General features: G+C 60.5%; 1 protein-coding gene across 1 annotated transcript; it reads left to right on the top strand.

Annotated features, from left to right (window-relative positions):
- The first annotated feature begins 419 nt into the window (after positions 1-419).
- On the top strand, positions 420-25451 carry TEAD3 (TEA domain transcription factor 3). The gene is made up of 13 exons (XM_053998415.1): positions 420-501; positions 11771-12024; positions 15154-15218; positions 17170-17232; positions 19885-19896; positions 20231-20368; positions 20577-20620; positions 20724-20785; positions 21108-21241; positions 21359-21532; positions 21718-21858; positions 22060-22212; positions 22749-25451. The coding sequence occupies exons 2-13, from the start codon at positions 11889-11891 to the stop codon at positions 22860-22862; spliced, it is 1236 nt and encodes a 411-aa protein (XP_053854390.1). The 5' UTR covers positions 420-501; positions 11771-11888; the 3' UTR covers positions 22863-25451.
- The last annotated feature ends 438 nt before the right edge of the window (positions 25452-25889 follow it).

Genomic DNA, 25889 nt, shown 5'->3' with positions numbered 1-25889 from the left:
CGCATCCCAGGGCCGCATCCCGGGAATGCTGGAGGGAGGAGGAGGAAGAGGACGAAGGTGAGGAAGGCTCATAGAGGGCGCTCCTATAACCCGGGCCGAGCTGAACTCCAGGGCTGCCCTTTCCCAAAAAATAAACCTCCCTGTGTAAGGGAAGTCCCGCGTCCCCGCTGCCCGCTGCCTCGACGGGGAGGTCGGGAGGGTCGGGCGGGAGGAAGGGCCGGGAAGAGGAGGAGGAGGAGGAGGAGGTGGAGAAGGAGGTTAGGGGAGGAGGAGGAGGCCCGGCCCGGCCCCGCCGCCTCCTGATTGACTCCCAACTTTCCGCTCCTCCCTCGCATAAACTTTCCCGTCCCTGCGCCTGGCTCCGTGCGCGGACCCGGGAGCCCGCCGCGCTCCCCGCATTCCTGCCGCCCGCCCCGGCCCGGCCCGGCCCCGGCCCCGCTCCGGCCCCGGCCCCGCTCCCGGCACCCGCGGCCGGCCCAGCCCCTCCGGAGCACGGAGCAGGTAAGCTCTCGTCGGGAAGAGACTCCCAACCCCCCTTCCTCCGCCTCCTCCTCCTCCAGCCCCTCCTTCCTCCCGGCCCGCAGCCCTCCGCCTGCACCGAGCCCCGGCGGATGGCGGCGGGGTCGCACCAGCCCTGGTCGCCCCCCAGCCGGCAGCTCGGTGCCTCCCCCCGGGGCTCCCCCCCGACGCCCCCGACGGGGTGTGTGCTTGAGGGGGGGGGTACAATCGGGCTGTTTTCACTCCCCCACACCCCGTCGGGTCCCCGGGCTCCCGCCCCGTCGGGGCTGCGCTGCCCCCGCACCGGTCCCCGCCGAGTCCCCCCGCGGCGCATCCCCGGGGTGACAAAGGGGCCTTGTGCCCGCACGTCGGGAGCGTTCGGGGCGGGCGCCGGACGTTGCGGACAGGGATTGCCCGCCCCGGCCCAAGCCCCCCGGGGAAGCGGCGCGGGAGGGTCCCGGGCGAGGTGCGGGGTCACCCGCGTGTCACGCTACATGTGTGTCACACGCATGTAGGGGATGACCACGCACTGACTGTATGCTAAACACTTTGTGCCTCGTCATAGGGGTGCTTTGCTAACAAGGCGGCAATTAGGTGTATAATTTTCAGCAGTGTGTCATCTTTATTATTATTATTATTATTATTTTATTTTTACACCCTCCTTGGGTTTGGTGTTGTTTTTTTTTCCCCTCTTAACCCCCTTGGAAGGAAAATACGGCCAAGCCCTCGCAGAGCCACCCACCTCCAACCCCCCGAAACCGCTCAGGCCCTATACAACACATTTGGCTTCTACTGAGTGAGAAAAAAAAACGAGTTTGGGGAGAAACCAGCTGAAAATGATACCAGTGGCCCAGCTGGTGTGGCGGGCACCCTGCAGCTGCTCACTGCTGTTGGGTGGTTGGCATGGGGTAGCAGGGGGAAAGGTAATTTTGGGATTTTGGGGGGTTTTGGTGCTTTGCAGGGAGCCGGGACGAGCCGGGCTGGGCGATGGTCCCATCAGCAAAGCGATAATCTCCTGTGTCAGGCACGCCGGGGTATTTTGGGCTCCGGCATCCTCTCTCCCCTCCTATCGCTTTACCCCGCGCGGGTACGTGCGTGTCGTGAGTCAGGGCATTGGCAGTGCCCGGCCACCCTGGGGGGCCCTGCCAGCCCGGCTGCCAACCTCCCCCCGGTGCTGGAGCGCTCGTGATGCTGAGTGGAGAATTGGGGTTTGCCAGGCTGATGCACCCCCCATGCACCCACTGGCACTGGGGCCTCTGTGGCCTCACAGCCCACACCCCTTGGGGGTCATTTCCCCCAAGACTGGGAGAAAGAGGGTCCCCAAAGCGGGCGAGGGGTCACTCAGTGGTGAAGCCAGTAGAGAAATGGGTAGAGGGGCTGGGACCCTGGTGACAGGGCAGGTAATGGTCACTGTGGCAGTGCCCCAGCACTTCCCCACCAGAGAGGACGAGCATGACTGTCCCATGGGGAGAAGGCACTGGATTTGACCCTGTTTGGGTGTTACAGGGTCAGCATTCCCATGGGAAGAGACTGCAGATGGCTGTGGGGTGAGAGGCTCCTCCTCACAGCTGGGTGACACAGGGGGACATTGCCATCCCCAGGGACCTCGAGCACCCAGCTACCTCCCCGCTGTGGGCATGTGGCTGGCACCACACTGGATTTACTGACAGGAATAACCCTTTGAAAGCAGCGGGTCTAGCCACCTTCTATAAATGGCACCCAGGTATTTCAAGGAGCCTCGTCCTACCCGAGGTGGCTGCAACATTGGGGTGCAGCCCCCCCCCCCTCCCCCCAGCTCAGAGGAGGGGGATGTTTCATTTTGGACAGCATAACCCTCCAGCGGTCATCCCACATCTAAAATCCCTTTCCTCCAAAGCAGAGTCCTCCAGCTCCATCAATAAAAGGGACTCGCATCCATTTGCCGTGACATGTGGTGGCTGTTTATCACGATATCAGAAACAGCATCTCCTTTTAATCGCCATTTAATCCCCATCTTGCCACCACCAAGTGGGTTGGGAGGCGAGTCCCGGTGGCCCTGGCGCTGTGCCGAAGGAAGGAGCCTTTTCCTGGCGGTGTGTGAGCAGGTCATGGCACTGAGGAGGTGGGGGTGGCAGCGGTAATCAGCTATAATTAATGTATTAAAAAGCAAGTAACCGCGCAGCTCCCATCAAACACACAGAGAGCACGAGGCTGGTGGCAGGTGAGCTCGGTGGTGAGACTGGGTGCAGGCGTGCCAGAAATGGCATAAATGGGCAATTTTGGGCTGTTGTTGGGGGGGAAATTGCGTTTTCCTGCGTTCGTACCTCTTCTTCTGTCTGTGGGAGTGGAAAATGGAGGGGAAGAGGGGAGAAGGGGCAGCAAAACCCTAACCAGGGGTGCTGCTGGGATTTGTATGACAAGAGCCATCCTGAGGCTCTTCGTGAGGTTGGAATCTCTCCATCCATCACTGAACTGGAAGGATGCTTTCCAAAAAATGTCCCATCTCTAGGAGCTTCCCTCTCTCATTAAATCCTTGATGGCTTTGGCAAGAGGCTGGCGGGACAGCCACAGTGTTTACATCACCTTGAGCGCCGGTGGTGGATGGGAATCAACCACCCTTGGTTTTGGGAGCTTCCATCCACGGGGGATTTGCCGAGCGGCCAGGCCGTGCCCTGACCTTCTCAGCTGTTTGTCCAGGGTGTTATTTGGGGTGGGGGCCAGGCCGGGAGCCACGGGGCCGAGCCCAGCCACCTGCGTGTTGTGGTTGGGGCAGACACCTGAAGCGCATGGGCGTTCGCTATTGCCACCGTCACGTGGCGACTTATGAAATGTTTTTTTGGAGGGAGGGAGGGAGGGAAGGAGGGAAGGTAATGATGGGGTGAGCCGGCGGGGCCATGCCCCGCACCAGCCTGCAGCGGGCACGCGGCAGGAGCGGCCCCCCCTGCGCGATAACGCACGTCCGGATCCTGCTGCGGGTCTGGACTTGCTGCTGCAGCTCCCGCTGCTTCAGTTTTCCCCGCCTGTGAAATGGGAGCGAGGGGCCCCGGGAAAACCTCCTCGTGGTGCGGGTCAGCCGCTCGCCTGGCCGTGGTGGTGGGAGCAGGGGGTCGTACGGTGCTGGTGTCATTTTGGGCTCCCCGTGCAGCTCGTGGCAGGGTTTCCTGATGAGCCCACGAGGCCGAGCCCTTTGGAGGGGACAGGCCGTGAACCCCATGGTCTCGTTCTTGGGGTTGGCAGATGGTGGCCTTGTGGTGACGGTGTTCACATCGGGCTCTACGCTGGTGCAGCTGTACCTGTGGGCAAAGGATTTGGGGGGAAACACCGATCGCACGAGGCACGTCCCATCCTGGCAGCACAAATCCCAGTGGAACTCGTACCCCCCATCCTGTCCCAAACAGATGCGATGCTCCAACGCCCCCGGCGTCCCCCGTTATGCTGCCATGAGACAACAGCAGCACGGAAACCCAGCGTGCCCACCGCTGCCACCTCCCAGCGGGGCACTGGGTGTGTCACAGGCTGTGCCGGGTCTCTGCTTCTATAAAGCCGACCCGGAGCTCACCCTCGGGCACACTCCTGGAGCCAGAGGCACCGAGGTGACTGCGGGGCTGCGCTGCTCCCGGGAGGCGCTGGCTGCCGGGCGGCAGGCGAGGTGTGAGTGATGGAGGAGGCTGCTTGATCCCCCTTCCCCCTTTGCTTGCCGGGGGATCGGGACGGACCCGGAGCGTGTGCTGGCAGAGCTCCCCGGGCTGCGGGGGGTGGCCGGGGAGGGGACAGCAGGGCTGCAGCTAATTTTAGGAGGTGGGCAGAGCCTCAGGGGAAGCAGCCGGCTGGAGGGAGGTGTCGCACTCGCACCGCGGTGCCCACGAGCATCGAGAGTGAGCGCTGGGTGACCCTGGCTCTGAAGATGCTGCCGTGGGCCGGCAGCCCAGTTTGGTGCTCTGAGGAAGAGCCGTGCCCCCGCGGATGCCCCGGCTGCTGGAGGGGCGCGGTGGGTCCGGGGAAACACTCAAGGGCAAAGCCCCGGATTCCCGGTTCGCATTATCCGGGAGGCGGGTGAGCCCCGCGCTGCTCCGTGCCTCAGTTTCGCCGTGACCGTCTCGCCAGCGCTCCCCCGGCGGAGTGCGGTGGAGGCAGGAAGGCTGGCCGGGCTCGGGGATCCTCGCCTGTGAGCGCCAAGCCTTATTATTTCCCCACAACTGTCTCCTCCTCGCTCCTCGTAAAATTAGATCCAGCTGTTCACAATAGCCACTAACTTCTCTCCGGAAGATGTTCAAAGTTTACAGACGCGGAGCGGCGCGGGTGCGTGGAGGATGGGCTGCCGTTCCCATGCCAGCTCCTCGCCGCCCGCCCTTCCCCCAGAGGCAGCCAGCTCCTGCCTCCCCCCCGCCGGCTTAGGCAATTCGGGTTTAGGAAGAAGCACACCCGCACGCAGGCATGCGAGCTCCCGACCCAACCGAGCGTCGGGTTTTTATTAGCAGGAAGATCTGGGCGCTTCACAGTCCGGGAGAGAAGGTCTGGTCCAAGACCCTGCTTTTCCCTGCCCGGCTTTGTGCCGGCGCGCTTGGCGGATGGGTTGGGCAGGGTTCTGCTTTCCGTGTTTGCCAGCACCTGTGCCCCTCTCTGGCACGAGTTTGGGCTCCAGCTCTTGCATGGGGTGGCTGCTGTGTCCCCTTGCAGCCTCGCCTGGGTGGCACTGCAGAGTTGTCAGGGTCCAGCTGCGGTGTTTGGACATCAGCGTGCTGGGCAGGGGTCTAGCACGCTGTGCTGGGCTCCCTGGCACTCTTGGGCCATGCTCCTCGCTGGAGCTCCTTCTTTTACCAAGAATACTGCCTCCATGTATTTTTAGCAATTTTCCTCCCCGAGGATTCCAGAGCAATTTTTCAATCTGCGGGAGCTGGAGTCGCTGTGCCCGTCTCCAGCTCTCGGCTCGGGCAGGGGCAGGAGATGCTGGGAGAAGGCGATGAGCTGCCACGGGCTCCCAGCACGCTCCTGGCGTGCACAAGGATTTGCTCGCTGGGACTGTCTGGGGTGGTGGCAGTAAAATGGTGCTAAATCAAAATATCCCTTTTCTGGGAATAAGTCACCGATGGGGTTTGTTGCAGGGCAGCCTGTACCTGCTGTTGCAGCTCCTGGAGGACCTCAGCTGGGCACTGCTTCGAGCAGGAGGGCAGGGAGGCATGCCCCCCTCACGGGGGTGACAGTGGCCGGGTGACAGCGCAGTGTCACACTCTGTGTCAGACTCTGGCAGCCAGGGACATCTCGGTGTCTCGGCTGGGGTGGTAATGCCTGACAGCTCTGCCCGGTGTCTCAGGAGCTGATCCCCCCCCCCAGTCAGTTCTCACTCCCCCCATCCCACGGGGTTTTTCTGGCTGGGAGCTGAGTGTGGCAGTCGGTGCTAACCCTGGGCTCCAGCGGGTGCCACAGCGCGGGCACTGGGTACAGCTGCTGCCTGGGCAGGCTTGGGTTTCACGGGGGCGGAGGCAGCTGGGGGCAGGTGTGAAATTCATTTCAGCCTTCCTGCTCCTCCTCCTCCTCCTCCTTGCCTGGTAGTGTCCCCTGGGAGACGTTTTCCCTGGCCCTGCTGCAATGGCATAAAATGGGGTCAGCAGCACCTGGAGCTCTTCTGTGGAGGCATTTCTCCTCCTAGGAGCAGGACAGGGGGCTGGTGGGGTCCCTGGGATGCCCAGCTGGCCCCAGTGGTAGGACACTGTCCCACTGCAGGCACAGAACTGCCTGACCCAGGCTTCCCTGGTGCCCCCCTGACACCAGAGACCTTTGGCTTCCCCTTGGGACAAGCTGGGAGTCCCCAAGGACTTGGGATTTGTTGGCCACTCTGAGCTCATCTGCGGGGGATGCTGAGGAGAACACATCCTGGGATGGACATATTTTGGCAAATTCAGCAGTCCCCAATGGTTGCTGTGTCCAGCACTGGCTGTGCCATGGGCTACCAGCACTGGGGGTGTCACGGGACAACATGGGGGTGGCCCATCCCCAGCAGGCAACTCCAACCCTGTTGTTTCCATCCAGCTCGTTTCATAACACAGAGAGCAATTAATGCTCTAAAAGCTTTCTATTTATGCGCTGCTGGGTGAAACGCCCCGTGCTGGCTGGGCAGGGCAGCGTAATTGGGCCAGGGAGGCACGCCGGGTTACAGTGTCCGTCTGTCCTCTGCCCTCGGGTCCTGAGCCTGAAGACTCGAGCAAAACCGGCTCAGGTCCTCCAGGAGCCGAAACCCAGCTGTGCCACCCTGCCAGGACTGGGGAAAAGGAGGAGATGGAGGGGTTGGTTTGGATGCCCGTGATTCTGCCATTAGGAGGGAGCTGTGCCCTGGGTTTGCCTCATCCCCTTCCTCCTCTCTACCCCAAATGTTTTCGGAGCAAATCGCTCACATTTTCTCGTTGTTCATCCGCAGCTCCCTGGGATGAGGGGTCTGAGCATCCCTCAACCTCGTGTGGCTGAGCAAGGACCAGCCACATCCCTGCCAGCTCAGGGCTTTGCTGGGAGCTAGGGCACCCTTTGGCTGTTGGGGTCCAGCTGGAGCTGGGGGGCATGGGGAGCCTGGGGCAGCCCTGGCAGTTGTTCTGACCCTGGTGGGATGCTGCCACGTGGCTTCCTGCGGTTTCCTCGCTCCGATTGCTTCCTGAGCCGCCCGCCAAGCCGGAAGGGACAGGAAGTGATACAGGGGAGGAAATTAGTTGGGCTGTCTCACGGGGAGCTGGCCTGGTGCACTGGGGGCTCTGCCACCGTCTGGGTCCCCAGACTCTGCCAGGGGGACCCTTCAGAGAGGACCCGGCCAGTCGGGAGGTGCAAACCTGGGTGAGAGAGAGCAGGGTGGCCACCCTTCCCTCCACGAGCCAGGGAATCCCTCACCGCAGCCTGAGAGCTGTTTGGAAGAGGAGCACAATGTAAACAAACCTCCTCGTGCTGCGCTGCCTCTTGCTCGGCCGCTGCCACCCGCCTGGGTGAGCTCTGGCCGTCCCTGGGACAGCCATGGGCCAGCCAGGATGGTGTTTCCCCACGGCAATGGGGCACGGTGTTCCCAAAGGGTCCCTGGGCAAGGTGCCAGGGATGTGGGGCTCCTGTGAAGAGCTGCAGGGTCACCCTTGGCAGCGCCAAGAGCATCCCGCTCTGTGCGCTGCCGTGGACACAGCAACGTCTTCTCTGGTGTGTTGTGGTCTTGCTGGCGTCCCCCAGGAGCTCCACAGCTTTTGGGTTTCCTTCCAGGGGCTCTGCAGAGCTGGTGGCCCTGTGACCGTGTGGGCAGCATTCCTCCCGGCCGTGTCACCAGGTGGGGAGAGGCAGGAGCAGGGACACGGCCCCCAGCCAGCGCTCCCCTGCCTGAAATGAGGGGCGCGTTAGCAAAAGCCTCTGCCTGCCTACAAATCAGTGCCAGTGTTGGGGCCCCAGCTGTGCCCTCACTGAGCCCCAGTGTGCCAGGACACGCAGGAGCTGGGGTGCCCTAGAGCCCCTGAGGTGTCACAGAGCACGCCCTGGCAGGGGCTGCACGCTCAGCACCAGGGAGGATGGGGACTCGTGTCCCCCTCACCTCCAGAGTGTGGGTGCCATCAGTCACGGTGACAGGGAGGGGGTGACAGCAGCCTCGTGTTCCCCCACAGGGCTGGTGCAGGCGGCACTGAGCCGGTGTGGGGCTGAGCTGCTCTGTGCTGGTCCTGCCCAGGCTTGTCATGAACTTTTATCCTTTTGCCGTGGGGTCCGGGTGCAGGGGGGAGGGAGAAGGGCTGGATTGCCCTGGGCCCCCTGCATGGGGAGGCAGGATGGAGCCAGGATGCAGCTGGACTCCCCTCCCTGTCTTCGCAGGGTTCTTTGCCTTCGCAGTGTCCCCAGCACCTTTGCAGTCTTTTTGTCCCAATGTCCCCTGCCATGGGCTGGGAGAACCCCAGGTAAGAAGGGGTCCTTGGGGCTGCTCTGCCCCACACCTTGTCCCTCTGGATAGTGCCAGCTGGGGACGTGCTGTGCTGCAATCCCCCTTGTGAAGCGAGTGCTGCTGGCTGTGCCCTCCAATCCAGGTGGTTTGAGGAGAAGCTGTGACAACAGCCACCACCCCTGTCCCAGTTTGGGCGGGACAGCAGAGTTTGGGGCAGTGCAAGGGCTGCTGGAGGTGTGCCTCATGGTGCACCAGATGGGATGATGCCTTTGGGGCTGACCATGCTGGGGAAGAGGAATATGCTGTCCCCCAGCTTGGCAGCACGGGTCAAGGATGAGGTCTGGGTGCATGGGGGCACCTCTGCCCGTGTCACAATGTCCCCAGCCCCAGGTGCTCTCCCCTGTGCCACCCTGCACGTCCCTGACCCGATCCCTATCGCAGCTGGTTGTGCTGGATCCAGCAGCACCTTGCTCCTGTCTTTTGACACTCACAGGGTGCCCACGGTGCTTCTCTGACTGCATCACTGCCTCCAAAGTATTTCCTTCCCTCACAAAACACCCATTTCTCAGATGCCCTTCTCCCTTTGCGTCCCCCTTTGCTTTTGCAGGGTTTAAGGAGGTTTCCCGTAGCCTTAGCAGGGTCCCCAGCCCCAGGCAGCTCCCCCAACAGGGTGGCTGCTCAGGGCCCAGGTTTGCCTCACGTTCCCTGCCCGTGGTGCTGGGGCCAAGCTCTGGGAGCCGTGGGAACACCGTCCCAGTCTCCTGGGCAGCCTTGACCTGGCAGGGAGATAAGGGCTGCCCCGGAGGCATCCTCCCCTGCCTGCTGTGGGCACCGTCCACTGGGGGACCTCACAAGGGTGCAGCCCCCTCCATCACCCTCTAAAGCTGCAGACTGGAGCCTGTGCCCCCCACAGATTCAGGGTGTGAGGGGCAAGTGAGCTGGAAGTGGGGACACCCTCCTGGCGTGGGTGTCAGTGACCATCCCCGCTCATGGGTGGTGAGCATCCTCAGAGTAGGCAAACATCCCCTGGGGATGTGGGTCAGCGGTCCTGGGATCCCCAAACCCTGCAGAGATGCCTGGTGCTGTGGGAGGGGTGGTCTCCCTGCCCTGGTCCCTGGGGAGCAGCTGGGAGGCAGGAGCTGGTGACATGTTTTCTGGCCGGTCCGGTCCCCTTGCCTGTGCTGAGCAGGTCTGGCCACGGTCTCCGCAGGCCGTCCAGCCGTGCCGGTTCCCTAATTGCTGCTGTTGTTGGTGTTTTGTAAGGGCAGGGTGGAGCGGCACTCGGCCGTGCCTTGCGTCAGCGCGGTGCATGCACCCTCCCTCCAGGAAATCCAATGTCTTCGCCTGGCCAAAAGCAGGTTCGGTGGAGGAGGAGAAGGAGGAGGAGCTGCTTCCTCGCACCTTGGCCGGGGCCCCAGCATCACCCTCCCTCCTCTCCCAGCCTCCCTGGAAAGGCTGGGCTGGGATTTCCCTGCTGGAGGGGGAGTGGGGTGGGAGGGGGCTGGGGACCTCCAAGGGAGGGGGACACGTGTGTCACAGGCAGGGTGTGGGGTCAGCTGTCACCCTGCCTGTGCAGGCAGTGCCTGGCACGGTGACCCAGGGCACTGGGCACGCTGCCTGCAGTGGTGCAGCCAGCCCCGTGGTGGTTTTGCTCTCAGCCCTATGGCTTTTCCCTTGGCCCCCAAAAACACCCATCAGCTGGGGAGGCCAGGGGGACTGGTGAGTCCCTGTAAAGTCACCCTCCAGCACCAGCTCTTGGGGCTTTCCCCTGTTAGGGTGAGCTGATGGCAGCCCTGTGGGGCCCTGGGATGCTGCTGGGTCCTGGGCTGGCACTGGCCTGCAGGGTCCCTGACACTGAGGTTTTGTGACACTGGGGGCTCCTGAGCTGCCACCGTGCTGAGGGGTCCGGGTTTGCCACGGGGCTGCTGTGGGGTCTGAGACCACTGAGGCCTTTGGGGGCTGCAGGGTCTTGGGCTGCTGCAGAAGCTGAGGAGTCTCAGGTTCCCCCATGTCTGGGGGTCCTGGTCCGCCAGGGGGTCTTGGGCTGCTGTGAAGCAGCCAGGGCTCAGCACCAAGGCAGCTGCACCCCAGTGTAGCTGCCCCACTGGGACAGGGCCCCGATGCACTTGCTGGGCTGTAGGGGGGAGTGAGGGTCCCCTGGGCCTGTCCCCGTATGCCAACCTCGCCGTCCCTGGTCCCGGTGCTCCCCTGCCCTCCCATCCCCAAAACCCTGCGGGGTTTGGACCCTGCATCCCTGCCGGGGGCTGCCCCACGGAGCCCCCAGCAGCAGGCACAGCCGGGGTGCCGCTGGCCCGTCCGGCACCGCTGCCGCCATCCCTGCCTTGGCCGGCTGGCTCGATCCTACAATCCAGTTCTCCTTATTTGGCCACAGTGCTCAGCGAGAGGGGGAGCGGCGGCGGGGGGGACGCGGGCAGGGACGGGCGGCGGGACCGGAGGGGCTGACATCACATCGCGACGAGGGAGAGGAGGGATGGGGGGGCTAAGTTTCTTTTTTTATAAAAGGAAAAAAAAAAAAAAAAAAGGCAGCAAGGCCTCGCAGCGCACTTGAGCCAGCGGGCTCAGCAGTTCCTTTAAAAGGAGATGTCTGTGCCGGAGACCTTTGTACACTCCCAGCCCGTCCGGGAAGCGCGGCGGCGCAGGAGACACCTCTCCGCTCCCACCGCCGGCAGCTGCCGCCAAACATGTTATTGCAAAACACTGAAACGCTGCACTGGGAGCTGGGCAAGAGGAGGAGGAAGAGGAGGAGGATTGAAGGCTCCCCAGCATCACCAACCAGCTGGGGAGGGCCCGGGGCCCCAGCTGAGCATCCTCAGGGTGGGGGGCCTCTCCTGGTACCAGGGGAAGGGCTGCTGGATGGCTCTGGCCACCTGGTTCCCATTAGTGGGGTCTGGCTTGGAGCTGCTCAGCATCTCCCTTCAAATCCCAGCTCTGCCTTTGCCAGGCATGGTGGAGCCGGGATCTTGGGGCCTAGAGGTGTTTTTTGGGCCAGCTTGCCCAAAGAGACTGCTGTTTGGCAGTGGGTACTGCTGCAGGGTCAGGGTTCACAGGCTGTGGGGCTGCTGCCACCCTGTCCCGAGGTGTCAGCCATAAACACCATGTGCCCAAGTTCCGTGTATGGGTAACACAGTAGCTGGGGGCAGTTTTCTTCCCAAACTTTATTTGGGTGGATCCTGGGTGGTCACTTGTGGCTTGGACTTGGAGGTACTCATAGAGATCATGCTCTGCCCCCAAGGAAAGCCTGTTTGTGTGCCCTACAATGAGATGCTGCTCTGGGTGCAAGTGAGAGCAGGGCAAGGGCCAGGAACAGACCCGGCACCATGCTCTCACTGCACCCCGTGCCCCAGCAAGGGTTCCTGGCTCTGACAGGTGTCCCCTGTGTCCCAGCAGGTTGTCCCATATCCGTGGGGGCTCAGGGTCGGAGCCCAGAGCAGCCAGCACCATAGCGTCCAACAGCTGGAACGCCAGCGGCAGCCCTGGGGAGGGGCGGGAAGATGGCCAGGATGGCATGGACAAGAGTCTGGACAATGATGCCGAGGGTGTGTGGAGTCCAGACATCGAGCAGAGCTTCCAGGAGGCGCTGGCGATCTACCCACCCTGCGGCCGGAGGAAAATCATCCTCTCAGATGAGGGCAAGATGTACGGTGAGTGCCGGGAGCGGGATGGAGGCACCGCGCCGCCGGCCGGGACAGGGTGGCCAGGGCTGAGCTGAAAAACCTCCTGCCCCAAGCCCACGCTGGGGTATCGCCCTCGAGCACCCCACCAACCCTGAACGCAGCTGGCTCGGGTTCATCGTGGAGCAGGAGTGGGGAGGTGGTGGTGACCTGTGTCCCCTCCCTTTGCTCTCCCTCCCGCTCCCTCCCTCTCTCGGCCCTGCCGGACCGACTGGTTTGGCGAAGCCGTCGGGCAGGGAGCAGGCGCGGGACTGCGGGGCCAGGGCAGCCCCAGCCCTCCTGCTCCCCTGTGCCTCCGCATCCCTCCCCAGACCTTCCCCGACCGGACCTGGTGGCCAGAGCACCCTGTGGCAAGGGTCACTCTCCCACCCCGAGCCACCCGCACCCAGCTCAGTTTTTGGTGACTTCGCTGGTGGCAGCGGGGCTGGTCAGCCCCACTGGGGGGATGATTTTGGAGTGGGGGGATGATTTTGGAGTGTCAGCCTCGTTCTCAGTGTCTCCCAAAAGTCCTATCCCTGCCAGGGGAGGGACTGGTACCTCCTGCCCTGTGCATCTCATGATGTCACCCCCAAGGGCCAGTGACCACAGAGTCAGGAACAGGCTGCCATATTACCAGCACCCCATGGTGACGACAGGACCAGGGCTGGCATCTCCATCCCCAGCCTCCAAAATACACCTGCCCAGGATGCTGCTGTCACAGCAATGGCTCCCCCAGCGCCACTAGAGAGGGGCAAAAGGGGCGAGGCTTGCTGGAGAGCACTATGCCACTGTCCCCACACCCGTGCCAGCTACCTGTGCCACCCCATTTGCCAGGGCCCCCAGCCCACGGCATCAGGGCTGCTGGAGGAGGGGGAGGCGGGGGAGCACAGGGCTTCCCAAGCGTATGCATTTTTTGGATTTCTCTGGGAATAGCTGAAGTGCCGCCGGGAGCCTGGCCCTTCGAAGCACGCCCCAACCGGTTTTTCCAGCCTTTCAGAGACATCTGGCAGCTGCTTAAAGAGGCAGCAGCCCCTGCCGGCCTTTCATCTCCCCCCACCTTCCCCAGCGCCTCCCCACTGGGACCCCCAGGACCCCTGGCTGGCACTACTGAGGGTACCAGGGGCACTGGCAGCACTGGCAATGCCAGCATGCAGCAAAATGGTGTGCCAGCACCTCTGCTCTCCTCCACCACCCCTCTTTTTGGGGATTCCATGGGTGCCCATGGCAGTGCCAGCCCCTGGCACACTGGTGCCAGCACTGCGGGGGTGGCAAAGCAAGGTGGGAGCTGGGGAGCCAGCACCCAGCACGGGCACACTGGGCCTTGCTACACTCGGTTATTTTTAACCCAGCCTGTCCAACTGGTTCACGTGGTGGTGTCAGGGGAGAGGAATTTGGGGAATGTGGTAATTTGGAGGAGGACGTGCCCTCTCGAAGGGAATGGCACGGTCTGGATGAATCACAGGGAAAAGGGACAAGGGACAGGGCACGTGGGCACAGGGATGGCTGTGAGGGTGCAGCCTTGGGCACGGTGTTTGGCAGGATGGGTGCAGGAGATGCTGGCCCTGGCTGCCGGGCACTAGGGCCGGCACTGGCTCACCAACTCCAGGAAGGCCCCACATTTCTTTCCAGTATTTTTTCCCCATATTTCATTCCCACGGGCAGGGTATGGGGAGCAGAGGACGGCACTCAGGAGCGGGGCATGCAAAGTGGGGTTTTGAAGGTGTACCCCCAAAGTGGGGCTCAGCAGCAGGGGCTCTGCTGCGGGTGTCATCTCACCTGAGCTTAAAGGACACCCTTGAAGACCTGGCCCCTGCTGGAGGGAGCCAGCACGGGCTGGGAGGCAGGAGGGGTGGGAACTGTGCCTCAGGGTGACACCAGGGTGCCATGCCCGCTGTGTGAGGGGTACCCCCATTGTCACCCACCCACCAGCTCCTGCCTGGCGCGGGCACCCCAAGGGGCAGCTGTCTCTGCGTGGCACCTGGCCCTGTCTGTCCCCATGTGTGTGTCCCCCAGGAGGGCCCAGTTGCTGTGGGGCTGGGAGGGGGCCAATCGGGCTGGAAGAGGAGGGGGGGGGGTGGGGTGGGTGTATTTTTTTTTTTTTTTTTTTTTTTTTTGAGGGATTTTTTTATTCTTTTAAAGCCGAAACCCGCTCCAAGGGCATTTCGACAAGTTCCAACCGCGACCATCTGGTCCATTAAAATAAATCTGGCGTGCCTGGCTGCCCCCGTGCGCGGGGGGGGCGGCGGCGGGGGCCGGGGGGGCCGGGGCCGGGAGAAGAAAGCTCCCAGCTGCTCTGACGTTTGAACGTAGATTGGCCACAGCTGGCCCCTGAAATGTGGCGCAAAAGCAACTTCTGCTTCGAATTAGACCAGGACGTTAGGAAATACTGGTGGAAAGGCCAGCACGGCTTGTGAACGGGAAGAGGGGTGCCGGGGGTGGGGGGGGAGCTAGCCCGGGACCCCTGCGGGCACGGCTGCCCGGGGTGGGCTCGCTGGCTCTGCTGGGGGGCTCTGCGATGGCTTTTGAGGGGCTCTGTGGCTTGAGGCACCGCTGTGGCGGGGGTCCCTGGTGACTGTCACCTCGCTCTGAGCGCCGGGGCTGGTAACGCGGAGGCGAGGGGGCCGCGGGGTGCGTGCCCTGCCCTGCCCTGCCCTGGCCACCGCCGTGTCCCCGAGGTCGCCCCGGCGCTGTCGCGGCAGCGCCACCTCCTGGCAGCGCCTCCCTCGTCAGCCCGGGGGGCCCGCGGGGCTCTGGGGCTGATGCCCCTCGGAGATCCTGGGGCTGATGGCCCACGGGGGTCCTGGGGCTGATGGCCCGCGGGGCTCTGGGGCTGATGGCCCGGGGGGCTCTGGGGCTGATGGCCCGCAGGGGTCCTGGGGCTGATGCCCCTCGGGGGTCCTGGGGCTGATGGCCCGCGGGGCTCTGGGGCTGATGCCCCTCGGGGATCTGGGTCTGATGCCCTTCGGGGGTCCTGGGGCTGATTCCCTTCGGGGGTCTGCGGCTGATGCCCCGCGGGGCTCTGGGGCTGATGCCTCGGGGGGCTCTGGGGCTGATGGCCCTCGGGGGTCCTGGGGCTGATGCCCCTCGTGTGCCGGGGCTGACCCCAGGCTCTGCCCGCAGGTCGTAACGAGCTGATTGCCCGCTACATCAAGCTGCGAACGGGGAAGACACGGACGAGGAAGCAGGTGAGGCGTTGCTCTGCTTTTTCTCCTGGGGTGGGCTCGGGGCGGGGTGGGAGGCGGTGCCAGGTAAGCCCGAGGGCGAGCGGATGCCCAGCTGCGTGCTCGTCATCTGTGTCCCCTCCTCAAGCCACCGCTGCTGCCAGCAGGGCCCCCATCCTCTGCGAGGAGCTTCATCTATCAGCACAAAACCCCTGGGGTCTCCTCAGTCCCAGGATGCCTTGAAAGTGGGGATGTGGGGGCAGGCAGCACCCGGGCCCCCCACCTGTTTGGGGTGACCCTGCGGGTGGCAGGAGCCCTCAGACCCTCTGAGCAGTGTGTTTGTGTGTCTGTGTGTGCCTGCATGGGTCTCTCTGCTGCGCCTTCTGGATCTGAGGACTGTTCCTATCTCTGCCCCTCGCCAGGCTTTATGCCACTTGTGCCAGGTGCCATAGCAAAGGCACTCCAAACCCCATGGGCTGAGAGCAAGGCACCCCCATCCTAGCCAGGGATCCAGGGACTGGCTGTGTGGAGCTGTGTGGTCCTGGTGGGGCTGGAGGTACCACAGAGCCCTCGCCCTGCTCTCACTGCCCTGCCTGGTGGGATGCTGCGGCAGGCAGGGATGCAGGCACACAGGGCAGGAGCACACAGAGGTCCCTGCAAGCCCTTGCTTCACCAAACCTGTCTGAGGAGTGGCCTGCTGCAGCCCTCGATGGGACGTGTCCCTTTGCCATGGGTCCAGTGGCTCTCCCCTCAGGCTGGCCCCCAGTTGGGAGCCAGGCCACCCGTCCAGGCAGAGCCCATGGCCTTGGATGCTTGGGAGCATCCCACACCACAGGGAGATGGTTGGGTTTGGGACACTTATTCTGGGACTGTCCTGTGCCACAAGTCCCCACAAGAGAGGGATGCTGGTCCCCAGACACTGCAGAGGTCCAGGGCTACAGTACCATTCCTCCAGCACTTATGTTGAAAGGAGAGGGAGCAGGGTCTGGCCACTGGTTTTATCTTCAGACCAGTGCCAAGCAGCACTTCATTTCTGGCTTAAAGGCTTACTGGGCCCCCCCTCCATGGGGGAAGGATGCAGTGTCCTGGGGGGACTCGGGAAAGCCATGGGAGAGAGCACTCACAGCACTGATCCCTCTGTGCAGTCATCTCCTGGGCAGCCTGGTGTCTCCTCTTGGACACCTGGCACTGGTGGGAGCAGGTTTTTGCCAAAATCTGCCCTGAAGCCCTGTGGATATGTGGACACCCATCCTTCCTGTGGATGGCCCCCCAGCCATGCTGTGCCTTTACTGCCTGGACATCAGCCCCTTTTCTTTAGATCTTGCTCTTACAGGGGCCTGGACACAAAAACCCAGCCTTTCTCACCTTTCCCACATGCAAAACCAGCAGGAGCCCTGGGGCAATGTGCCACTCCCTCCTGGACCTGCAGGCCCCACCGAGTAACCCGAGGCACCTCAAACTTGCCAGGCTTATGGTGCTGGTGGGGTCTGTCTGTCCCCAAGAGGTGCTAAACGGGGACCCCCTCAACTGCAGCAGCTTTACACCACGGAGCTTCACCCCAGCCTGGGGTGGGCACGAGCCAGCATCAACCAGCACCGGGGTGCCCCACAGCTCTCCTTCCTGCAGCTCTTGGCGGGTGCAGGCCGCTCAGCATCTCCGGGAGCAGCCAAAGCTCCCCCATTTCTGCGCTCCCTGCCCCGGGGACAGCAGCCCGCCCTGCGGGGGGAACGGATCTTCACGCTCTCTGTGTTTTCCTTTCCGAACGGCGTGGCGGGCGCTAGGTGTCCAGCCACATACAGGTTCTAGCTCGGAAGAAGGTGCGGGAGTACCAGGTTGGCATCAAGGTACGTTGGCGCCCTTGCCCAGGTGTCCGCGGCGGTGTCTCTGTGAGCATGGGCAGCCCCTCTCCTTCCTCCTCCTTTCCTCTGGTTGACGGCTCTGCTGTTCCCCCTCTCCTTCTGCTCTCTCTCTGCAGGTCTCTAGCCACTTGCAGGTTCTTGCCCGACGGAAATCTCGTGAGATTCAGTCCAAGCTGAAGGTACGCCCTGCCTCGCCTGGCCCCCGCCTGCTGGCGACTAACGCACTCGGCTCTGCGGTGTGCTGCTTGCTTTCCTGTTTTACCTCTCTTTTTTTGGTGGTTCTTTTTTTTCTTCCCCCTCACTTGGCTCCTTGGGTCAGATGGTTTTTACAGGCATCGTTGTGGGATGCCCTGAGAGAAGTGCAGGGAGGGGCAGCAGAGCCCTTCCCTTTCCTCCAGGAGGGTGAATGTGGTGCCAAATCCCCTCTTTGTGTCCAGGCAAGGACTCTGCCATGGGGAGATGTGGGTTTAAACCCTCCTCTGGTGATGTGTGAGGGCTGCCCCCTCTTTTGGGCCATCAGGGGTTCTCCCACGAGGAGAAGGGCCCCCCAGGGCAGCCAGTGAGGCACAGTGGGGTTCAGGCAAAGTGTGCAAAGCCCACTCCCCTCCACAACTGAGCCTGACCCAGCTCAGAACAGGTGCTGGTGTGCGGTGAGCAGAAGCAGGGGGGGCCCAGGGGTCCCTGCAGGCTGCCAGCCCAGGGCTTGTGATGCACCAGGGTGTGAGCACAGCCCAGGGGCACCACAGGGATGTGAGTGGCAGCAGGTCCAGCTGGGGCCATGCTGCCGGGGACGAGGGCACAGTGCCAGGAGCCAAGGGAGCCAAGTGAGAAAAAAATTGATCATTCTCTCTCTCTTTTCTGGTTGGCTTTTCTTTTCTTCCTTCCTTCTTTCCTTCCTCCTAACTGGAGCCCAACTAACCTTTCCATAACTGTTCCCACCAAACTTTGTGGTGGCAGTGGGGAGGGTGATGATGGAGGGGCATGGCCAGGACTGAGGGCATCACCAAAGGACCAAGCCCTGCTTGGGTTGGACCCACATGATGCCAGGTGGGGGACAGAGAGGTCCTCAGTGCACAACCTCCCACTGGGGACAGCCAGCTCCTGCCATGTGCCTCAGTTAATCTCTGCACCGTCACAGCAGGGAGCAGCTCCTTGGGTAGCTCCAGGGGTGATTTGCTGCCTTGCTGTGTGAGTGGGAGCCCAGAAGATCTTTGCTGACCTGGAGGTGCCAAAGGCATCACCAGCTGCCCCTGTCCTGGGTGCTGTGTCCATCTCCAGCACTGAGGCTGGCGGTGCAGGCTGCTGTCAGAGTTGGCAGCGAGGGGCACTGCCAGAGCTGGAGCATTTTCATCCTCAAAGCTTTAACAACAAACCCCAGCTCACGCTGCCTGGGAGCCCATCAAGATGTGTCCCCCAAAGTCCTTCAGCAGGGACCCCAGTGCCTATGAGAGGGATGCCAGGAGGGCTCCCACAGCCAGACCTGGGTTTGGTCTGCTAGGAGAAGCCAGGGAGAGCATCTGAAATTATTTTGGGATGCTCCTTTGGGCTTGTGTGTCTTAAACCCAGTCTCCAACCCCAAGAGGAGCAGTCAGGGAAGTGAGGGGGCGGGCAGCAGGGTCAACAGCAGCAGAAGCCTTTAAAAATTCAAATAAAATAAAATATATAATATAATATAATATAATATAATATAATATAATATAATATAATATAATATAATATAATATAATATAATATAATATAATATAATATAATATAATAATAAATCTTTCCTTGCCACATGGCACAGTGCAGAGCAAGGGGGAGTTGGAGGCAGGAGTGACCCCAGGGGTCCATGGCTGTGCTCTCCATCCCCAGCCATGCTACCTAAAGGATTCTGGCATGGAGCAGCCAGGGCAGAGATCCCCCTGAACAATACCTGGAGGATACAGAACATCCCTTCTCAAGATCAGTGCAGGCAGCCCCCTGCCCTCAGCCAGCACTGTCCTGTGGATGAAGGCACTTCCAGGAGCAGTGTCTGTATTTTTGAGCTGCAGTCACAGCAGTATCGTGGTTTTGAGCTGCAGTCATGTGTGTGTTCCTGCTCCCGGCATGTGGCTGCACGCCCGCCCTCCTGCCCTGCCCCAGGTGAAAATAAACGAAGCATTGATCCCTGGGGAAGGTTCAGAGGGAAAGCAGAGGGTGTGCTCTGGGACCAGCATGAACGTGTCCTAGCAGTGCAAGTGGAGGAGCAGCCCTGCTCCGGGCAGGGCCTGGGAGCCCTGGAGCTCCTGCCCAGCAGTGCTGTGACTTTCGGAGCAAAAGGAAAAACAGTTGATCTCCTCTGTCAGTGCACACACAGCACAGGGGGAGTTGGTGCCCACGTCCCAGGGCATCCCAGCAGCTCTTCCTCTCCGTGCCCCAGCCACAAGCACTGGGGGCTTCTGAGGAGGCTGCAGAGGATAATAATAAGCCAAGAAAGGCACAGGCCTGGCTCACCACAGTGACCTCTTAAAAGAGTGGGTGGGAGACTTTGGCATCTCATTCCTGATGGGATGAAGCCTTGGAATCAGTGGCCACCATGTGCCTCCCCTGGTGACCAGCCAGGTCAAGGGCTTCACTCCCCAGGTCGGGCTGTGGAGATGAGCCAGGGTGGGGGATACCCAGCTGTGCTGGTTTCAGCTGGGGTAGAGTTAATTCTCTTCATGGCACTTCACAGCTACCCCATGCCTGTGCTGTGGAGAAAATTAACTCTGCCCCAGCTGACACCAGCACTGACTTAGGGGAGGTGTACAGAGTACCCAAAGGTTCCCATGACACTCTAACCTTTTTTTTTTCCTTTCTTTTGCGGACAGGCCATGAACTTGGTAAGTTGAGCTTGAGTCTGAAATTCCATTTGTTCTCCATTGCATTATGCCCTCTCCAGTGGAGGGGCTATCCCCAAGGGGGGAGGGCCACCAGCAGCAGTGGGAGGGGGCATTTTCCAGACCCATCAGCTTTTGCCCAGAGGATATTGGCAAGCTTCAGATGTTAATTAATGTTTGAGAGGGGGTGGGGGGATCCCTCTGCACCGGTCCCTGGCTGGGCTGTGGGATTGGCTCCTGGCTTTGCAAAACCTGTCAGGCATGCTCGGATTGAGCATGAGGGAGCTCAGTCTGCCCCTGTAACCCTGCTCCCCCCTGTCCCCCCTTTTCCCCTCAGGACCAGGTCTCGAAGGATAAGGCTCTGCAGAGCATGGCTTCCATGTCCTCGGCGCAGATTGTGTCGGCCAGCGTCCTGCAGAACAAGCTCAGCCCCCCCCCTCCTCTTCCTCAGGCCGTCTTCTCTGCTGCCCCCAGGGTGAGGACAGCCCCACGCGCCCCACATGGGGACACCCCGGGGTGGTGGGGACACCGTGAGCTGCACACGGGGCAGGGGGGCGTCCAACAGCCATTGTCAGCCGTGGTGGCAATGCAGGGCTCCCTGCTGTTTGCAGCAGGTGAGGAGGGAAATGTTGGGAGTGGGGAGAGTCAGAAGCCACTGACTCTTCCCTGTGCTGTTTTCCCAGTTTTGGAGTGGGCCTATCCCAGGACAGCCTGGACCCTCTCAGGAGTAAGTACAGACCCCTCCACACCCAGCACCAGCAGGACCCCACCTTGGCAAGGGTCTGGGGCATCCCGGGCTTGGTAACCTGATGATGCTTTTTCCTTTCCAGCATTAAACCGTTTGCACAACCAGCTTACCCCATCCAGCCACCCATGCCTCCATCACTAGCCAGTAAGTCATGTCCTTACCCCCTTGGAGGGGACCCGGTGTCCCTGCTAGGTCATATTTGTCCCCTCCCATGCACGGTGCCACCCACCTTTGTCTCCTCCCCAGCTGAACTGGGGGAAAAGCCTGGGTTGAAATCCAGCAAAAAGCTCCACAGTGAGCAGGACCCTCCAGTCCCTTCCCACCCAGTACACCCCATGTTTTAGCCACCCTGTGCTGGGCGATCCGGGAGGGCGGGGGATGCAGTGGGGACAGCAGCATTGCAAGGGGGGGGCTCACCCCGGTTCCTGGCTGCCCCTCCACCCCGGTGTCACTCCCCCTGCCCCAGGTTACGAGCCCTTGGCTCCGCTCCCGCCAGCTGCCTCGGCCGTGCCGGTCTGGCAGGACCGCACCATCGCCTCCAGCAAGCTCCGGCTCCTCGAGTACTCCGCCTTCATGGAGGTGCCCCGGGACGCCGAAACGGTAACGGTCCCCTCCGCCAGCCCGCCACCCGCCTGGGACGGTGCCCGTCCATCCCCTGGTGGCATCTTGCTCTTGCCTGACCTCTCCTGCTGCTGTCCCCCACCCCGCTCCCTACAGTACAGCAAACACCTCTTCGTGCACATCGGCCAGACGAACCCCTCGTACAGCGACCCGCTGCTGGAGGCCGTGGACATCCGCCAGATCTACGACAAGTTTCCCGAGAAGAAAGGCGGCCTCAAGGAGCTCTATGAGCGTGGGCCCCAGAACTCCTTCTTTCTCGTCAAGTTTTGGGTATGCTGCTGGGAGGGATAGGGTGGGGAGGGTCATCCTTGAGCTACAGGCTTATTGCGGGTCAGGCGCTCTGCTGGCAGAGCAGGAGCATCCTGGGCAGCTCTGAAAGCTGGTGTCCCTCGTCCCCATCGGGAGCTGGGTGTGGTGGTGCCTCATGGGACCCTCTGTCCCTCTCCTCTCTTCAGGCGGATCTGAACAGCACGATCCAGGACGGGCCAGGGACCTTCTATGGTGTCAGCAGCCAGTACAGCAGTGCAGAGAACATGACCATCACAGTCTCCACCAAGGTGTGCTCCTTTGGGAAGCAGGTCGTGGAGAAGGTGGAGGTGAGTTCCATGCCCCACTGCATCGGGAAGGGGTCAGAGTTGGTCCACGGTGGGTCCTGGCATGGAGAGAATCCCAGAGCCAGGTGTAGGACACACGGGTGCCTATACCATGTTTATGGGTGGAGCGGAGAGGACACTGTCGTGTCCCAGTTGGGCACCACCACCCATGGGACAGCTGCTCACCCTGGCTGTCCCCTGCAGACGGAGTATGCACGGCTGGAGAACGGCCGCTTCGTCTACCGCATCCACCGGTCTCCCATGTGCGAGTACATGATCAACTTCATCCACAAACTCAAGCACCTCCCAGAGAAGTACATGATGAACAGTGTCCTGGAGAATTTCACCATCCTGCAGGTATCTTCCCTCCTTTTCCAGGGGGTGTGTCCCACCAGGAGTGTGGAGCCTGCACTTGCATTGACCCTGCTGGCCCCACTTAGACCTGGCTGTGCCTGAGCCCACAGACCCTGAGTTCCAGGGAGCAGATCTTGGTGCTGCAAATAAAGTAGCCGTGCCCAAGCCTGGATAAGTCTACCAGATAATAGGGAGCAAAATAGAGTGCAATTAAATTGACTGTGCCCTGAGTTTGTTTGACTTCACCAAATAATCTGTGGCAGTTTTTGGTGGTGCTAATGCAGTGGCTGGGCCTGAGCCAATGCAACCTCCCCCAGACAAATTTTTGGTGGTGCAGTTCGGGCTGTTCCCGAGCCTGTGCAACGTCCCCAGAACTGGGTAGCAAATCTTGATGGTGCAATTAAATTGGCCGTATGACCCCACAAATAACAGGTGGCAAATCTTTTCATGGTGCGAAGTGGCTGTGCCTGAGCCCATGCAACCCCCCCAGATAACAGCACGGGCACAGCACTCCCCTGACACACTCTGCTCTGCTGCAGGTTGTTACGAACAGGGATACCCAGGAAACCTTGCTCTGCATTGCCTTCGTTTTCGAGGTCTCCACCAGCGAGCACGGCGCCCAGCACCACGTGTACAAGTTGGTCAAGGACTAGGGGCCCTTGGGGACAGGCAGGGGCACGAGGGGTGTGCAGGGGAGGGAGGGGGCCGTGCAGAAATGCCACCCGTGCCTGTTGCCTTGTGAGAAGTCATCTGAAGACAGGAGGAGGAAGGAGGAGGAAGAAAAACAATAGCCAAAAAAGACTGACTTGTGATCGCAGATGTTTTCTACTTAGGAACAGTTTCTTTTTTTTTTTTTTTTTTTTTTAATAAATAAATAAAATTACCAAAAAAAAAAAAAAAAAAAAAAAAAAAAGAAGAAAAAAAGAAAAAGACAAGAAGAATGGGAAAGGAAGTGTAGGGAGAAAGGAAACCCACATCTGGTGCTGGAGAGGGAGAGAGCAGCCCTCAGTGTTGCTGATGAAGGCCAGGATCCCACCGTGCCAGCAGCAGCAGCAGCGGGACGTTGGAGCAGAGAACGACCCCTCCTTCCACCCCCAGCCTGGCTCAGAAGTGGCCCCGGTCCCGAGTGGAGAGGAGAGCAGCGAGCACTGACGGTCAGGAGGATGCAGCACCGTGCCAGGTGTGAAACTGATTGGCATGGCAGCGACAGCGGCGTTGGCACAGCCCAGGGGGGACGTGGGGATGGACGTGCAGGGCAGGGCAGAGTGGAGGAGGGGGACACTGCCACCCCCCCAGGGATGCCCCCTCTCCATGCCCAGCTGGGGCACTGGGAGCCAGTGGCAGTGAAGGCATGAGGGCATTGACAATGCAAACTATGAGGGTTTATGGCTCCTTTTTTACCTTTTTTTTTGTTTTTTTGTTTTTTTTTTTTTAATGAAAGTGCTTTTTAATACTTTTTAAAAAGACACCATGCTTGTAATCAGGCTGATGGCCCTCTGCAGTGCCCAGGTGCTCCCTTCCCACCCTGCATGGGAAGTGTCTTGTTTAGGGAAAGGTTTGGGATGCCTCCATCTCTGGCTGGGTTTTGTGGGGGATTCCTTGAGCTGTGCGTGTACTTTCAGGAATTGCACTTGGGGGGTGGCCCAGGCTCAGTGTCCCCACTGTGGTCGCTTGCTGAGGAGTCATGAGTAGAGAGCAGTGAGGGCAGATTGCCTGATTTATTTTGTATATGTACATTTTCCTTGTTTCGGGGTTTTTTTTTTGTTCCTTCACCTTTTTTTGCCTTTTTTTCTGCGATGACTGTTCCAAACTGCTCCGTCCGCTCTCCTGCATCCTGTGGGAAGTGCCCAGGGAGGGGAAAAACATATTGAGCAATGCAGGGCCAAGATGTCAGTGGGCAGAGTTTGGGACAGAAAGGACAGAGACAGAGAGGGACAGAGAACAGGAGGGATGCCAGGATAAGGGACTGGGTCGGCTTGGAGGTATTTTTGTGGCTGCAGCCCAAAGTAAGCCAAGGCAGAGTGCCCAGTCTTGAGGCTGCAACTGCAAGGGCAGAGTCTGGGGAAAGCAACCCCAGGGTGCAGGAGGGTCACAGAGGGGACAGAGGTGGCGGGGAGCAGGGTGGCAGGAGGCTGGCAGGGGGACAGAGAGCCCGAGGTGGCCAGGTCTGGATGGGTTTCTCATGTTGGCAGGGAAGTGAAGGCAGTGGGAAGGAGGGCAGGAGTGTTTTGAGGGGCACTGCAGCCACTTTGGAAGATGGACAGGGCAGGTTTAGGCTCAGTGCTGCCAGTGCAAGGAGCAGGAACAGCCCCAGAGCTCAGGAAAGCGCCTTGGCTGCCACCTTGATGCCACGTGTCCTGTGAGGCATGGGGACTTCGACCTCTTGCTGCTGGGAAAAGCCACCCATCCCTGTGGGATGGGGCAGAGCCATGCCAGCCCCATGCCAGGCCGAGGGCTCAGTGGTAGGACTGGACTGAGGTGGCTGCTGTGAGCAGGGCAGACGGAGCAGGGAGGGAAAGAGAGAGGGAAAAATCCAAGGCCAGGCTGGCAAGCCATGCCAGGGCTGTGCTGGGGCTCTCTGGCCAAGTTCTCATATGTAGCATGTTTGTTTGTTGTTTTGTAGGTTTTTTGGTTTTGTTGTTTTTTTTTTTTTCTTCTGTTTCACTCACTGATCTAAAACTCTGGGAATGGAAACTCAAAACTGCCCCACCATAAAACACAAGACGTGCCCCGCTCCCAGCCCCGATGGGGGACGAAGCTCTTTGTAAACTGGACTGGTTTGTGCCTCCATCCCTCCCTCCCTCCTGCCTGCACCGAGCCCAGGGCTCACACTGCACCCCACGCACACAGACTGGTGCCCCCAGCAGCCCTGGCTGGGGTTTAGTCATGATCCCAGAGACACTTTCTCAACTCCCCCAGCCCCTCCGTTCGCCTCCAGTGTATTTATGAATTTCACATGAAGTACTGTTTTATTTTTTTAAAGACTTTGTAAAGCTTACCAGGGTTACAATCACCATTTTTAGAGCTGCGTCAGTCCACAATGTTAAAAATCCATTTTTTTATGTATTATATTTTTTGTGTATTTTTTTTTAATCCAGCTGTGATGGGTTGTATCATATATTTGTTGTGTTTACTGTATCTGTCCAACTTCAAAGAGAGGAGACTGTGGAGCTCCGGAAAAACTACGGTCTGCTGAAAAAAAAAAAACATTAAAATTATTTGTTCATGGGTTGGCTCAAGCAGTTCTGAAGTTCATGTTTTATTTCTTGGGATTCTCTTCGACAGCCAGGACTATGAGAGCTGCCACGTCCCATGTAGCCCCTTGGCTGGGTAACGCTTCTCCTGGGACCCCAATTCTGGGTACCAGGATGTGTTTTGCTCTAGTTTGCATCACTGCTGCAGGGTTTGCTTGGGAAAAGTTGGGTTGGCCATGGCAGACGCTTTGCTGTGCCTTCCTGCAGCATCCCTGGGTTCAGGAACACCTTTTAGGGGATCACACCTTCGCCCACAGCGTGACAGAGAGTGTCACGGTCGGGTTGGCAAGACCCCAACAGTGTGAAAGTCCTTTTCCCCTAGCCCGGCAGCCAAAGAAGAGGTCTGGAAGGCGTGAAGCTGAGTTTTCAAGGTTTATTTTTTCTTATCTATAATATTTTCTCTCTGACCTGCCGAGGTCCAGCTAG

Source organism: Vidua macroura, chromosome 24 (assembly GCF_024509145.1).
Source record: "Vidua macroura isolate BioBank_ID:100142 chromosome 24, ASM2450914v1, whole genome shotgun sequence".
In the NCBI taxonomy this organism is placed as follows: Eukaryota; Metazoa; Chordata; class Aves; order Passeriformes; family Viduidae; genus Vidua; species Vidua macroura.
The sequence above is the reverse complement of the archived record's forward strand: the minus strand, read 5'-3'. Positions and strand labels throughout refer to the sequence as shown.